This window comes from Pelodiscus sinensis, chromosome 1 (genome assembly GCF_049634645.1).
Source record: "Pelodiscus sinensis isolate JC-2024 chromosome 1, ASM4963464v1, whole genome shotgun sequence".
In the NCBI taxonomy this organism is placed as follows: domain Eukaryota; kingdom Metazoa; phylum Chordata; order Testudines; family Trionychidae; genus Pelodiscus; species Pelodiscus sinensis.
In genome coordinates this window covers 9,626,844-9,640,842 of record NC_134711.1, presented here as the reverse complement: position 1 = coordinate 9,640,842, position 13,999 = coordinate 9,626,844, and the positions used below count along the sequence as shown (strand labels likewise).

Genomic DNA, 13,999 nt, shown 5'->3' with positions numbered 1-13,999 from the left:
GGCTGCTTTCTGCATTTCGACTCCCTAACTCTTTGGCACTGACAGGACAGTCTCCTGCGTCGACAGGGTGGGGATGCAACATAAGCGCAGTGACTATAGAATCATAGAACCCTAGAATGGGAAGGGATCTCAAGAGGTGATCAAGTCCAGTCCTCTGCCCTCATGGCAAGACCAAGAACTATCTAGATCAGTGTTTCTCAACCTTTTTTTATAAAGTACCCCTTTTTCAAAAAAACATTATAAGCACCCCCAGTACCTACAGTTTCCAGACACACACATTTTTTTCTACCATTGCAACACATTTGTTTAAACAAGTTGGCTGTGTCTACACTGGGCCACTTATTCTGGAAAAGCAGCCGCTTTTCTGGAATAACTTGCCAGCTGTCTACACTGGCCCCTTGAATTTCCGGAAAAGCACTGACGATCTACTGTAAAATTGTCAGTGTTTTTCTGGAAAAACTATGCTGCTCCCGTTTGGGCAAAAGTCCTTTTCCAGAAAAACTGTTCTGGAAAAGGGCCAGTGTAGACAGCACAGTAGTCTTTTCCGCAAAAAAGCCCCGATCGCAAAAATGACGATCGGGGCTTTTTTGCGGAAAAGTGTGTCTATATTGGCCATGGATGCTTTTCCGGGAAAAGTGCTTTTCCAGAAAAGCATCCTGCCAATGTAGACGCGCTTTTTCCGGAAATACTTATAACGGAAAACTGTTCTGTTTTAAGCATTTCCGGAAAATCATGCCAGTGTAGACGTAGCCGTTAATCGTAGCCAGGAGGCCAATGAAATTTTTGGGTGTTAAAATTACAAAAATAATAAAGCGCTGGAAAATTTAAAACCAAAATTCAGTTTCCTCCAAATTTCAGTTGTGTTGATGTACCCCAAGGGTAATCACACCACTGGTTGAGAAACACAGATCTAGATCATCCCTGCTAGATGTTTAGGCTATTAAGGCTTTTCAGAAGCTATCATGGTGGGAATTCAGCCTACCTCCAGACGTCCCTGGCTTCTGTGGCTTTCAGCCAGCATAGTCCTACGGGCGTGTCTAAACAGACAAAGACAACTTGGATCCTGTTGAAATTAGGGCTTGATCCAAAGCCCATTGAAGTCAGTGGAAGTCTTTCCAATGACTTGCATGGGATTTGAATCAGGTGGGATGTCCAGCATCTGAAAAGCCTCCTTCCGGGCTCCGGATCTCCTGGGAACTGCTGAAGTCACTTGTGTTTCCATCCAGGCGCGCCAAAGCCGACAGGAAATCCTGCCTTTCAGAACACAGGAAATGTCCCTCTTTTGTCAAAGCAGCAGAGAGCAGGTGTAATGTTGGGGGAGGGGAATCTAACATGTCCCAGAGACGGCTTTCCCTCTGTGGAAACTATTGGTTCTTTGCCCTTGGGCCGTATGGGCCATACGATGCAGCAACTCAGCCATTAGCCAAACCTCCAGGATAATCCCAAGTGAGTGAGAGTCTTGAACTAGGATATGAGCCTGAAAAATCATGGTCCATACCAGACCACAGCCTCCACTGGCATCTCCTACCAGGAGTGGGTGTGGTCTGAGGGATCCTCGCTCATTGCCCACAAAACTCCCAGTTGTAGATGTCCAGCTGCCCTGATTGGCTCAGACTCAATACTGCAGCCAGAAGGAAGCATGGGAAGTTGTCTGAAAAACTAGGTGAATCCCTGGCTAAAGCGGCTCCTTTGGAGCCTTCCTGTTTGTCTGACTCCTGAGCGCTGCTTTGTTCCTCATTCCCACCTTCCTGTCTCTTTACTGGTCCCTGCTCTCCTGCGTTATTCCAAATCCTGGCTCCTCTACTCCACGCTTGGCTACTCCCTCTGCCTCTGCCTCTTGGCTTGATTCCTGGCTTTGGCTCTGACCCTTGGCTCAATCCCCGGCTCTGTCTCTGTGGCTGACCTGAATCCTGAATCTGACCACTAAGACTGAGCGACTCTGTCCCAGTAGGGTCAGATCTGCAGCGGGTGCAAATCGGGGTGGCTCCAGTCGTGGTGCTGCAATGATCCAGGGGGGGACCCCAAGCCTTAGGGGCCAGATCTAGGCAAGCCCGGGGCTGCATCCAGCCCCTAGGCCTTAGTTTCCTCACTCCTGATTTATACTATCTGAGGCGCTGGCCTTTATATGACTAAGCAAAGCATTCGCAGCCAGAATAGATGTATAATGATAAAGATGATCAGTCTCCGGGATGTAGTTTAGAAGAGGCGAGGAAAGATGTTTCCCCTTGGGGCAGCATTGCATGGTCAGCTGAATTTCTGGTGTTAAGCTTTCCTCCAAATCATCTGGCATCGAGCAAGGCCAGAGACAGGATACCTGGGCAGACACACCCTCTGTCTGTTCCAGCACACATGGGCCTGCAGTTCACAATGACACATGGAAAAAGGCAGCATTGGGGAGGCCTACCCAAATGTGAATCTGCGGGCCCCGAACATTCTTTGCTACCTAGCAAGGCGTTGAAAAGCTGGACCCATCCAGGTCTCTTGTTATAAAAGTCTTCTCAAGCTATTGAAGCCTTTGTGAAGGAGCTATCACTTTCAATGTCATGACCAGAGGAAGGGACTGCAACCCATGGATCCTGGATTTTATTCATATACAGGTTGAACCTCTATTAACCAGGACTCTCTGGACTGGCAACCTCCGTGGTCCAGCCTGGATGTTGCAGGACCAGAGAGTCCTGGTGAAGGGCTGGTGGCGAGGCTTCCTGCGGGGCTGGGAAGCCCAGCGCGAGGTAGCTGGGAGGGAGCCATCTTTTGGCCAGTAGCAAAGCCAGGGCAGGGAGGGGATGGTGGCAGGGGGAACAGGAAGACCTCCCCTGGTTTGGCAAAACCCCTCATCTGGGACCAGTTAGATTCTGAGGGTGCCAGACCAGGGAGGTCCAATCTGTATCTGCTACTTGCTCACTTCTGTGGTCGCTAGGTTGTCACCCTGATTCATTCTGAATGGTACCTTGCTCCGCCAGTGGCAATATTGAAACCAGTAGTGCTTTTTTTTGTAAAAAGAAGGTGCTGGTACTTCAGGGGAAAAGTTGTCGAGCAAGAAAAAAAACGGCAGTGGGGCCAGCATTGCCCTTTTAAGACACGTGACCCAGCCGGTTGTCTTCATTGCAGAGGTACCGATACGCTCTGTTGTTTCCAGGTAAGCTCTGACTGGAGATGCTGGTGTAACCACCACCAGGCAGTTTTGAACCTGGGATTTCTGAAGCAGAGTATAGGAGCCTCTACTCTGAGCTAAAAGCCAGTTGGCTCCCAGCCTCTGCTGTAGAGGTCTCTTGGTCTTAACTGTTGCTGTGGTCTAGGTTCCACTTGCATTGCTTAGTAACCACACTAGGGCTATGTCTACACTCGCAGCTTCTTGTGCAAATACAGCCGTTCTTGCGCAAGAATCTGCAGAGCGTCCACACTGCCCGCCTGCTCTTGTGCAAGTAAATTTACAGTACGGCGTGGTAAGAGGGGGCTCCTTGCACAAGAGTTACGCTCTTTTTTAACAGGTGTAAGCCCTCTTGTGCAGGAGCTCTTGTGCAAGAGGGCAGTGTGGACGCTCAGCAGGGATTTCTTGCGCAAGAAAGCCCTATGGCTAAAATGGCCATCAGAGCTTTCTTGCGCAAGAAAGTGTCCACACTGCCATGGGTGCTCTTGCGCAAAAGCACAGCTCGCACATGGCAGTGTGGACATTTTCTTGCGCACGAGTTCTTGCACAAGAACACTTGTGCAAGATGTTCTTGCGCAAGAAGCCACGAGTGTAGACATAGCCTAGGTGTGTGGGTTACATTGGCACTGCGTACTGGACAGTACCATCACAAAAAAAGCACTAGGAAACCAGTAAGACTTCCCCCAGGGTGAGATGCTGCTCAGTGTAAAGATGGGACCATCTGGACCTCTCTGGATTTGAGAAAATCATGTGAGTTCTCTAAAATGGCTATCATGAGGACTGCAGTATTTCTTCCATAGATGCTGAAAAAATGCTTTAAGATCCATGAACGAAAGGCCAACTCAGCAGGATAAATGCAGACGAGGGCAACATTGTCAGAAGCACCCAAGTCCCATTTTCAAAAGTGACGTAGGCTTCCAAGTCATGTAGGTGCTTTCTGAACCTTTTGCCCTGAGACCCACGGGTTCCTGGTTTAGTCCCAGGGGTTCAAATTGCCTTAGCTTGCAAACTAAAAGGAAGCTTCCAACTCCCCCCAACTCCCAAATGCTGACCCGGAAGGTCTAGCCTGGGGTCTGAAATCAAGCTGGATTCTTTCTGCCTCTGAAGCCATTGCCAGATATATTTGTCTGGGTATTTAACATTTGTGAGTGAAATGCCTGCTTGCTGTGGCAATAGCCACTATCAACACAAACAAAATGAATGAACATTTTTTCAGACAGATCTAGCAATCCAAACCTATCAGGCTATCATCACGTCAGGGATTAACCTCAGAAGTCCCTGAAGTCTCGAATGCATCTCCAGGATGCATTAGGAAAAGTCAGCTGTCACTTGGCTAGATGTGCACTGGCTCTGTAGTTCCAGCTATAACAAGATCCTGGTGTGCCCATAAAGCATTTAAAGTGGAATGCAGATGGGACTTAAAGACACGCGGAGAGGACGTGCACCTTGTGAAGGAAGGACCACACTCTGACACTTGTGAAAAAGCACAACAGGTGTTGTTGTTGCGGGGACAGTGGTAGATGTCTGGCTAGAGATCTGAACCACAAAGGTTCGCCTCAGCCCCAGACGTCTCCACAGTTTGGGTGCATCTGCACAGCACCCTTACCTTGAAATAGCTTATTTTGAAATGATAAAACTGTTCCGACAAGTCCATAACCCTTATGGAATAGTGCGAAAATCTATTTCGAAATAATGGGCGCATTTAAAGGTGCGGAATTAAAGACAGTATCCCGAAATAGCCCCGCTGTCTAGACGTAGCCTTTGATACAGGGTCTAGGTTGGGTTTGTTACAGAGAACCCTTTTGGGGTTCTGATGAAATAACAAAGGATGAAATAACAAATAACAAATATCAAATAACAAATAACAAAGGATGAATATAGGCAAGCAACGCGGGAATGCAGGGGCAAGATTAGAAAGGCAAAGGCACAAAATGAGATCAAACTAGCTACAGGCGTAAAGGGAAACAAGAAGACCTTTTATAAATACATTAAAAGCAAGAGGAAGACCAAGGACAGGGTAGGTCCACTACTTAGTGAGGAGGGAGAAGCAGAAACAGGAAACTTGGAAATGGCGGAGATGCTCAATGACTTCTTTGTTTTGGTCTTCACTGAGAAGTCTGGAGGTGTGCCTAACGTAGTGAATACAAGCAGAGAGAGGGTAAGTTTAGAAGATAGGATACACAAAGAACAAGTTAAAAATCACTTAGGAAAGTCAGATGTCAGCAAGTCACCAGGTCCTGATGAAATGCATCCCAGGATACTCAAGGAGCTGATAGAGGAGGTATCTGAGCCTTTAGCTATGATCTTTGAAAAATCATGGCAGACAGGGGAGATTCCAGAAGACTGGAAAAGGGCAAATATTGTGCCCATCTATAAAAAGGGGAATAAGAACAACCCAGGAAACTACAGACCGGTCAGTTTAACGTCTGTCCCAGGGAAGATAATGGAGCAGGTAATTAAGGAAATCATATGCAAACACTTGGAAGGTAATAAAGTGATAGGGAATAGCCAGCATGGGTTTGTGAAGAACAAGTCATGCCAAACTAATCTGATAGCTTTCTTTGATAGGATAACGAGTCTTGTGGATAAGGGAAAAGCGGTGGATGTCATATACCTAGACTTTAGTAAGGCATTTGATACGGTCTCGCATGATATTCTTATTGATAAACTAGGCAAATATAACTTAGATAGGGCCACGATAAGGTGGGTGCATAATTGGCTGGATAACCGTAGTCAGAGAGTTGTTGTTAATGGTGCTAAATCCTGCTGGAAAGGAATAACAAGTGGAGTTCCGCAAGGGTCTGTTTTGGGACCCGTACTGTTCAATATCTTCATCAATGATGTAGATATTGGGATAGAGAGTACGTTTATTAAGTTTGATACCAAACTGGGTGGGGTTGCAACTTCTTTGGAGGATAGGGACATAATTCAAAATGACCTTAGCAAGTTAGAGAAATGGTCAGAGGTAAACAGGATGAGGTTTAATAAAGAGAAATGCAAAGTGCTCCACTTAGGAAGGAACAATCAGTTCCATACATACAAGATGGGAAGCGACTGTCTAGGAAGGAGCATGGCGGAAAGGGATCTAGGGGTCATAGTGGACCACAAGTTGAATATGAGTCAACAGTGTGATGCTGTTGCAAAAAAAGCAAATATGATTCTAGGTTGTATCAACAGGTGTGTTGTAAGCAAAACTCGTGAAGTCATTCTGCCGCTCTACTCTGCACTAGTTAGGCCTCAGCTGGAGTACTGTGTCCAGTTCTGGGCGCCACATTTCAAGAAAGATGTGGAGAAATTGGAAAGGGTACAGAGAAGAGCGACAAGAATGATTAAAGGTTTAGAGAACATGACCTATGAAGCCAGGCTTCATGAACTGGGCTTGTTTAGTTTGGAAAAAAGAAGATTAAGGGGGGACGTGATAGAGGTTTTCAAATATCTAAAAGGGTGTCACAAGGAGGAAGGAGAAAATTTGTTCCTCTTGGTTACTGAGGACAGGACAAGGAGTAATGGGCTTAAAGTGCAGCAGGGGAGGTTTAGATTAGACATTAGGAAAAAATTTCTAACTGTCAGGGTGGTCAAATATTGGAATAAATTGCCAAGGGAGGTGGTGGAATCTCCCTCTCTGGAGATATTTAAGAACAGGTTAGATAGACATCTGTCAGGGATGGTGTAGACGGAGCTTGGTCCTGCCTTGAGGGCGGGGGGCTGGACTCGATGACCTCTCGAGGTCCCTTCCAGTCCTATTATTCTATGATTCTATGAGGCTGCTTTTCTGACAAAGCTAAGCCAAGTGTCTGTAGCCTGTTTCCTTTGTAAGCAGGGTCACAGATGCATGAACCAGCCAGGCTTATGGTTTTTCCCAAAAGGAAGCCGCAGGGCGCACGAATTTTGGAAAATGATTTCCGGAGCTGGTCAGGTGTCTGCTCCCTTTCTACTACTGTAACACAGATAAAACAGTGCAGAGGAAGCAGAGGCCAGGAATTCCCACTCTTTCAGATGACCTCAAAACGTAGACACTTTCCATGTTGACATCTAACCCCAGAATTCCCCGTTCCTTTGGCACTGAGCCTAGGTCTACTCAACACCTGGCACCCTTCTCTCCCTATGAAGCAGTGTGGTGAGAATGTTTTTCCTGTCACGTACAGTATCTCCACATTCCCAGGCAACACCAGACCCTGTGGTAGTTACTCCTGTTTCTCTTCCATTTTACAGCTGGTGCTCAAAGCCCCATCTTGCAAGGGGATTTTTATGTTCCCCCTTTTCATTCCACCTCCCTGGAAGTTCCCATTTTAAAGCTCAGAGTGAACTCGGGGTTGGAGTTCTGGATCTGGGCTCTCCCAAATTCTGATCAAGTCTGACTTTGGCTTCACCTTTGCACTGCATTGCTTGGCACTTCACTTGGTAACATCAAATGAAGACACGTTAAGAGGTCAATTTGAACAGAGCATGGTTTTGCTTTTGTCAGCCTTGTTTGCACTGACGGTGGAATTCTAAGAAGAAATCTAAAAATTTGCCCTTGTTCCTGGGATCATTGTGGGCATGAATCAGACAGGTAGAGGCTCCAGCATTTGGATCATGCAAGCTGTTTGTTCTGCAGGTCAAATTAAAAGGGAGGTCTGTGCCCTTTTGGATGTTTACTCATATATATAAACTATGTCTTTCCCCTCTTGGCCACTAGTTCAAATGGAAGCAATGCAGGAAGAAGCAGGCAGTATGTGCTATCTGGCTATTTGGTAAAATTAGCTTTATGTCCATTTTATTCAACAAGTCTCCACATCACAACTAGCCCTAACTAGTTTGTTGGAGTTCGCAGTGGAAAGGGCCGAGAATTGACTGGGCAGAATCAGAGCCACTTTCTCAACCAGTCCTGTCAGTGACTCTGTAGATGACCTTGGCAAAGTCACCTAGCCCCTCTCTCCAGACCTCACTATGAGCTGTATAAGGAGAATATCCCTTACCCATCTTTGCAAAGTGCTTTGAGGTGACACAAGGTGCTAGACAATTGCAAAGTTCTACCTATCACTCCTTGATCTCAACACACTTCACAAAAGTGATTAGGAGTCATTACCCTTGTTTAGCAGATGGGCAAATTGAGGCTTGGGGAGGCTACAGGACACTCCTGGCAAAGCTGGAGCTAGAGTCCCTATCCATAGATTCCCTGTGTGAATTGATATGCATTCAGGTCAGAGCGCCCTGAATTTCCTCTTTGAGTGAAGCCTGTAGAAGAAGCTTGAACAGTCACTGCCTGTGCTATATGATGTGGACAAGGAGGGTGCTTCCATTTCCAGATCACGTGGAATGTTTTACTAACCCTGAAGAAGGAGTAGAGAGGTTGTTTCACCTCTGTATTTAGCATCAGTCTGACCACTGCTGAAATACTATGTCCCGTTCTGGTGCCCACAGTGGGCACCAGAAGAATTGGAGAGGGTTCCAGGGAAAGCCAGGAGGACAGACCTTATAGCGATAGACTCACAGAACTCAATTTCTTCAGCTTAACAAAAAGAAGATGACTTGACGACCATCCACGAAGTATCTGCATGGGGAGCCCCACTTCCTAGCACATTGCCCATGCCAGCCCTTTTAACTGCTTCTATTTAAAGGGCTCGCACCTTCCCCGCAGCTGCCGGGCAACACGTTGCGTGACAGGCACAGGAAAGATGTGAGCCCTTTAAATAGATGCAGTTAAAAGGGCTTGCAAGTCCCGGCTCCCTGGCAACATGCTAGTAGTGCTGGGAGCTGCGAGCCCGTTTACCTGCTTCTATTTAAAGGGCTCGTGCCTTCCCCAGGGGTGTCCAGAAGGCGCGAACCCTTTAAATAGAAGCAGTTGAAGGGGCTCATGTGTCCCTGGCTCCCAAACAATGTGCTAGCAGCGAGGCCAGGAGCAGTGAGCCCTTTAAATGGCAGGAATTGAAAGGGCTCTCAGCTCCTGTCCCCCACTAATGTGTTGCCTGAGAGCCACAGGGGAGGTGTGAGCCCTGTCAACTCCTGCTATGAAAGGCCCACCCCTTCCGCCTGAGGCCCCACCCCTTCCGTCTGAGGCCCTGCCCCTTCTGGGGTGGCCCATGACCACTTCAAAAATCTTTGAAGTGGCCCTGGTCAAAAATTATTGCCCACCCCATCTCTTGAAGCTTGAGAGGAAACCCATTCCTCCTCCATTGCTCTTCCCTGCAAGACCTCGAATACTATTGTAACAGTGGCGAAATAAGTATTTCTGCTTGACATCAGCTGAGAAGCTGGCTGAGTTTTCAATATGTACTAAAAATGGACGTGAGCACACCCCAATTTTGGGGAAACGCAACGCCAAACTTGAATTTGGGCCAAACTCCAATTTAAATAGCAGGGTGGTGGCACACTTTGGAACGTATACAGGTACAATCTCACTGAAATGTGGATACGTTTGCATGCAAGAGAGGGAAGTAAACAACTACCCCACTCAGTGGGGTATTAGCCCAGGACCTGGGGACAAATGTTCTCTCTTACCAAAACTGGAACGGGTACTTTAACAGCCTCCTAGAGCAGATCCAACCTTCAGGTTTAAGATCACCTCCAAAAGTAACAACAAAGATGTGAAGATAACCAGACTTGTCCATCCTCCCATAGGATATCAAGGCTGGGTGCAGTAAGGGTTGCAACTGGGTAGTTCTTATTTTATTGCGGCTATTTTGCCCTCCCCTGATTTCAAAATGTAATAGTCATTAATATTCATTGGACTTCATTGCATGATAATTGCCCATGTGCTGTGTTGAATCAGGGTGAATCTGTACAACATAACTAGAAAAGCTGTAATATTGCTGGTTGTTCTTTTCCCCACCAGATGACATCTCCCCACCTCCGTCTACCGTTATCGGCCAGACAAAAACGTTAGCCAAAGTGACCTTCAGTCCCACCATTGTACAGCAAAACCAGATTGCCCGCAATGGCATTCTGGGTGATTTTATCGTTCGATATGATGTCAACAGGGAGCTAAGTGTTGGAGATGTGCAGGTACAGTACACATGCCTGACTTTCCTTGTGTTATTAACAATACCAGAGGTAGCTGATTGGTGTTGGATGCCCACATTCCATAACTAATTTTCACCAAATGAGCATCATTTCTGCTGCTTGTAGGAACCTAAAGACCACACCTAAGTGGTGTAACATTGCCAGATGGCAGCCCCTCTTACTGCCAGCCCCACTGATTATTAACTTCCCCTTTCTCTAAAAAAAAAAAAAAAAAAAAAAAGCATAGGATTGTGCTTAAAAATCATGATTTTTTTTTTACATAACAAAAAATAATTTTCATTCCCTTTTGGTTTCTCAGCCACTAAGGTGTCCTTGTTTGCAGGCTAGAAACTTACTTTTTTGATGGACATAAAAGCTGAGATTCACAGAATCTAGAACTGGAAGGGGCCTTAAGAGGTCATCAAGTCCAGTTCCCTGCACTCAAAGCAGGATCAAGCATCATCTAGAGCATCCCTGACAGATGTTTATCTAACTCGCCCTTAAATATCTCCAGTGATGGAGAGTCCACAACCTCCCTAGGCAATTTACTCCAGTGTTTAACCACTCTGACAGGAAGTTTTTCCTAATGTCCAACCTAAACCTCCCTTCCTGCAATTTAATCCCCTTGCTTCTTGTCCTAACCCATGCCTCCCTTTGGAGACACATGCAGGTTGATCCTGGCAGTTGAGTCTTTAAGAAACATCCACTATTGTGACACTCGTGATCCAGTTCTCAAAGCCGGCAACACTAGCATCCCGTATCTTGAATGTGACTCAGAGGAGGCAACTTGTTCCTGCATGGGATACTCCATCTTTAGCTGAGTAGCTTCCTTCTGGATCATTGCATGCTGGAATTTGTAGTCCACATTTTTATAATCAAGATGAGGGTGGTCATTATTCAGCTCACTGGACCATACGGTGGCTTGACTTGTCACAGACTATGTGTTCTTCATACACCACCGATATGCAACACCGATGAATGGATCCCCTAGTGCTACATAAAAACATCTGTACCTGCAGGCAACTAGCTAAACGCCACATGATAAATAAGCTAGCACAAACTGTCCAAGCATAGCCTTTATCTGTTGAAGTTAAAGCATCACATGAAAGGGGACAATGGAAAACTTGCCTGTAAGAAAGCAGTCAAATCCAAGTCACCCAGCAATTTTACCCACAGACCTAGCAATTTTTCACCTGCGCTCAATTGCAAAGATTAGCCAATGATTGATTTCGTGAACAGAACGCAAATAGTTAGGGTTGCTGGCTCTAAACAGGCACACCAGGAACAATATCCTTTGTAACTGTTCCAGCTATGCTGAAACAAATTACCCCATGTGAAGACCCTATTTTGAGGGCTACAGTGGGATATGGCCAGCCACAAGGCGGTGCACAATGCCGTGGCATGCAGGTGCACTTTGGACAAAGTGTGTATGTATGTTTTTAAATAGATTTATGGATTCCAAGGCCAGAAGGGGCTGTTGTGATCTTCTAGTGTGATCTCCTGCATAACACAGGTCACAGAACGTCCCCAAAAGAATTCCTAGAGCCAGGCCCGCTGACGAACAGTGGGAAGGCAGAGGAACCTGGTGATTCAAAACCTTCCAGAGCCCTCTAAGTCCCTGCTGGAGTGCTGCAAGCCATGCTCTGGGAGGTTTTGGGGCTGCCTGGAGAGCCAGGCAGCGCTATGAGCCAGCTGTCTTCAGTCCCACCCCTTCTGCCTGAGGTCCACCCCTTCCAGGAGCATGGAGCCAGATCTGCCTGCTCCAATCCTGCTAGAGCAGATCTGTTAGCCAAACATCCAATCTGGATTTAAATCTTACCAGTGATGGAGAATCCATCATAATCCTGGATAAATTTTTCTAGCGCTAATTACCTTTGCTGTCAAAAATATACGCCTAGTTTATATGTGTCTCACCAGTTCTATTCAATATCTTCATCAGCAATTTAGTTATCAGCATAGAGAGTACACTTATTAAGTTTGCAGATCATAGAATCATAGAATCATAGAATAATAGGACTGGAAGGGACCTCGAGAGGTCATCGAGTCCAGCCCCCCGCCCTCAAGGCAGGATCAAGCTCCGTCTACACCATCCCTGACAGATGTCTATCTAACCTGTTCTTAAATATCTCCAGAGAGGGAGATTCCACCACCTCCCTTGGCAATTTATTCCAATATTTGACCACCCTGACAGTTAGGAATTTTTTCCTAATGTCCAATCTAAACCTCCCCTGCTGCACTTTAAGCCCATTACTCCTTGTCCTGTCCTCAGAAACCAAGAGGAACAAATTTTCTCCTTCCTCCTTGTGACACCCTTTTAGATATTTGAAAACCGCTATCATGTCCCCCCTTAATCTTCTTTTTTCCAAACTATGATGATATGACGCTGGGAGGGGTTGCAAATGCTTTGGAGAATAGGGTCATAAGAACATAAGAACGGCCGTACTGGGTCAGACCAAAGGTCCTTCTAGCCCAGTATCCTGTCTACCGACAGTGGCCAGCACCAGGTGCCCCAGAGAGGGTGGACCGAAGACAATGATCAAGCGATTTGTCTCCTGCCATCTCTCTCCAGCCTCTGACAAACAGAGGCCAAGCACACCATTTTATCCCCTGGCTAATAGCCTGTTATGGACCTAACCTCCATGAAATTATCTAGCTTCTCTTTAAACTCTATTATAGTCCTAGCCTTCACAGCCTCCTCTGGCAAGGAGTTCCATAATTCAAAATAATCTGGGCAAACTGGAGAAATGGTCTGAGGTAAACAGGATGAAGATTAATAAGGACAAATGCAAAGTACTCCACGTAGGAAGGAACAATCAGTTCACACCTACAGAATGGGAAGCGACTGTCTAGGAAGGAGTCCTGCTGAAAGGGATCTAGGGGTGATAGTGGACCACAAGTTAAATATGAGTCAACAGCATGACACTGTTGTAAAAAAATAAAAAAAGCAAACATGATTCTGGGATGCATAATAAGAGTGTTGTGAGCAAGATCTACTCTGTGCTGGTTAGGCCTCAGTTGAGGTACTGTGTCCAGTTCTGGGCATCACATTTCAAGAAAGTTGTGGAGAAATTGGAAAAGGTTCAGAGAAAGAGCAACAAAAATGATTAAAGGTCTTGAAACATGAGCTATGAGGGAAGACTGAAAGAATTGGGCTTGCTTAGTTTGGAAAAGAGAAGACTGAGAGGGAACATGACAGCAGTTTTCAAGTACCTAAAAGAATGTTACAAGGGGGAGAGAGAAAAATTGTTCTCTTTGGCCTCTTGTGACAGGACAAGCAGCAATGGGCTTAAACTGCAGCAAGGGAGGTTTAGGTTGGACAGTAGGAAAACCTTCCTAATTCTCAGGATGGTGAAACACTGGAATAAATTGCCTACGGAGGCTGTGGAATCTCCATCACTGGAGATATTTAAGAGCAGGTTACATAACATCTATCAGGGATCATCTAGACCTATGGTTCCCAACCTATTTGATACTGGGGACTGGCAAACCCTTTCACAAACTTTTGCCAGGCCAGCATGAATAAGCAAATATGCAAATAAAATGTTGCTGGCCCGGCAAAGTCTATTGACCACCCCGCCTAGAGTCTATCACTACTAGGCCTGTTTCTAAGCCTTCAGTCACTTTTGTGGCTTTTCTTTGAACCCTTTCCAGTTTACCCACATCCTCCTTGAATCGTGGCAGGTGGTTCTTCACCGTTTGTCATGAGACAACCTCGCTTCCTTGCTCCCAACTCTGCTTGAAATTCATGTTCAAGCCTTCGTCCTCTTCCATCTAGACCAGAGGTTCCCAGGTGTGTTTTGCTGAGCCCCCTGTTTCATTTGGGAGCCGGGGTGCCTAGTACTCATGGGGGCTCAAAGCAGGGGAGAAGGG

General features: G+C 46.3%; 1 protein-coding gene across 1 annotated transcript in view; it reads left to right on the top strand.

The window, feature by feature from the left end:
- ITIH5 (inter-alpha-trypsin inhibitor heavy chain 5) overlaps positions 1-13,999 on the top strand; it is a 68,889-nt gene that overhangs the window by 16,811 nt on the left and 38,079 nt on the right. Inside the window, exon 6 of the mRNA XM_006130631.4 lies at positions 9,963-10,132. Within this exon, the coding sequence (XP_006130693.2) occupies positions 9,963-10,132 (170 nt within the window). The remainder of the gene's footprint in view (positions 1-9,962; positions 10,133-13,999) is intronic.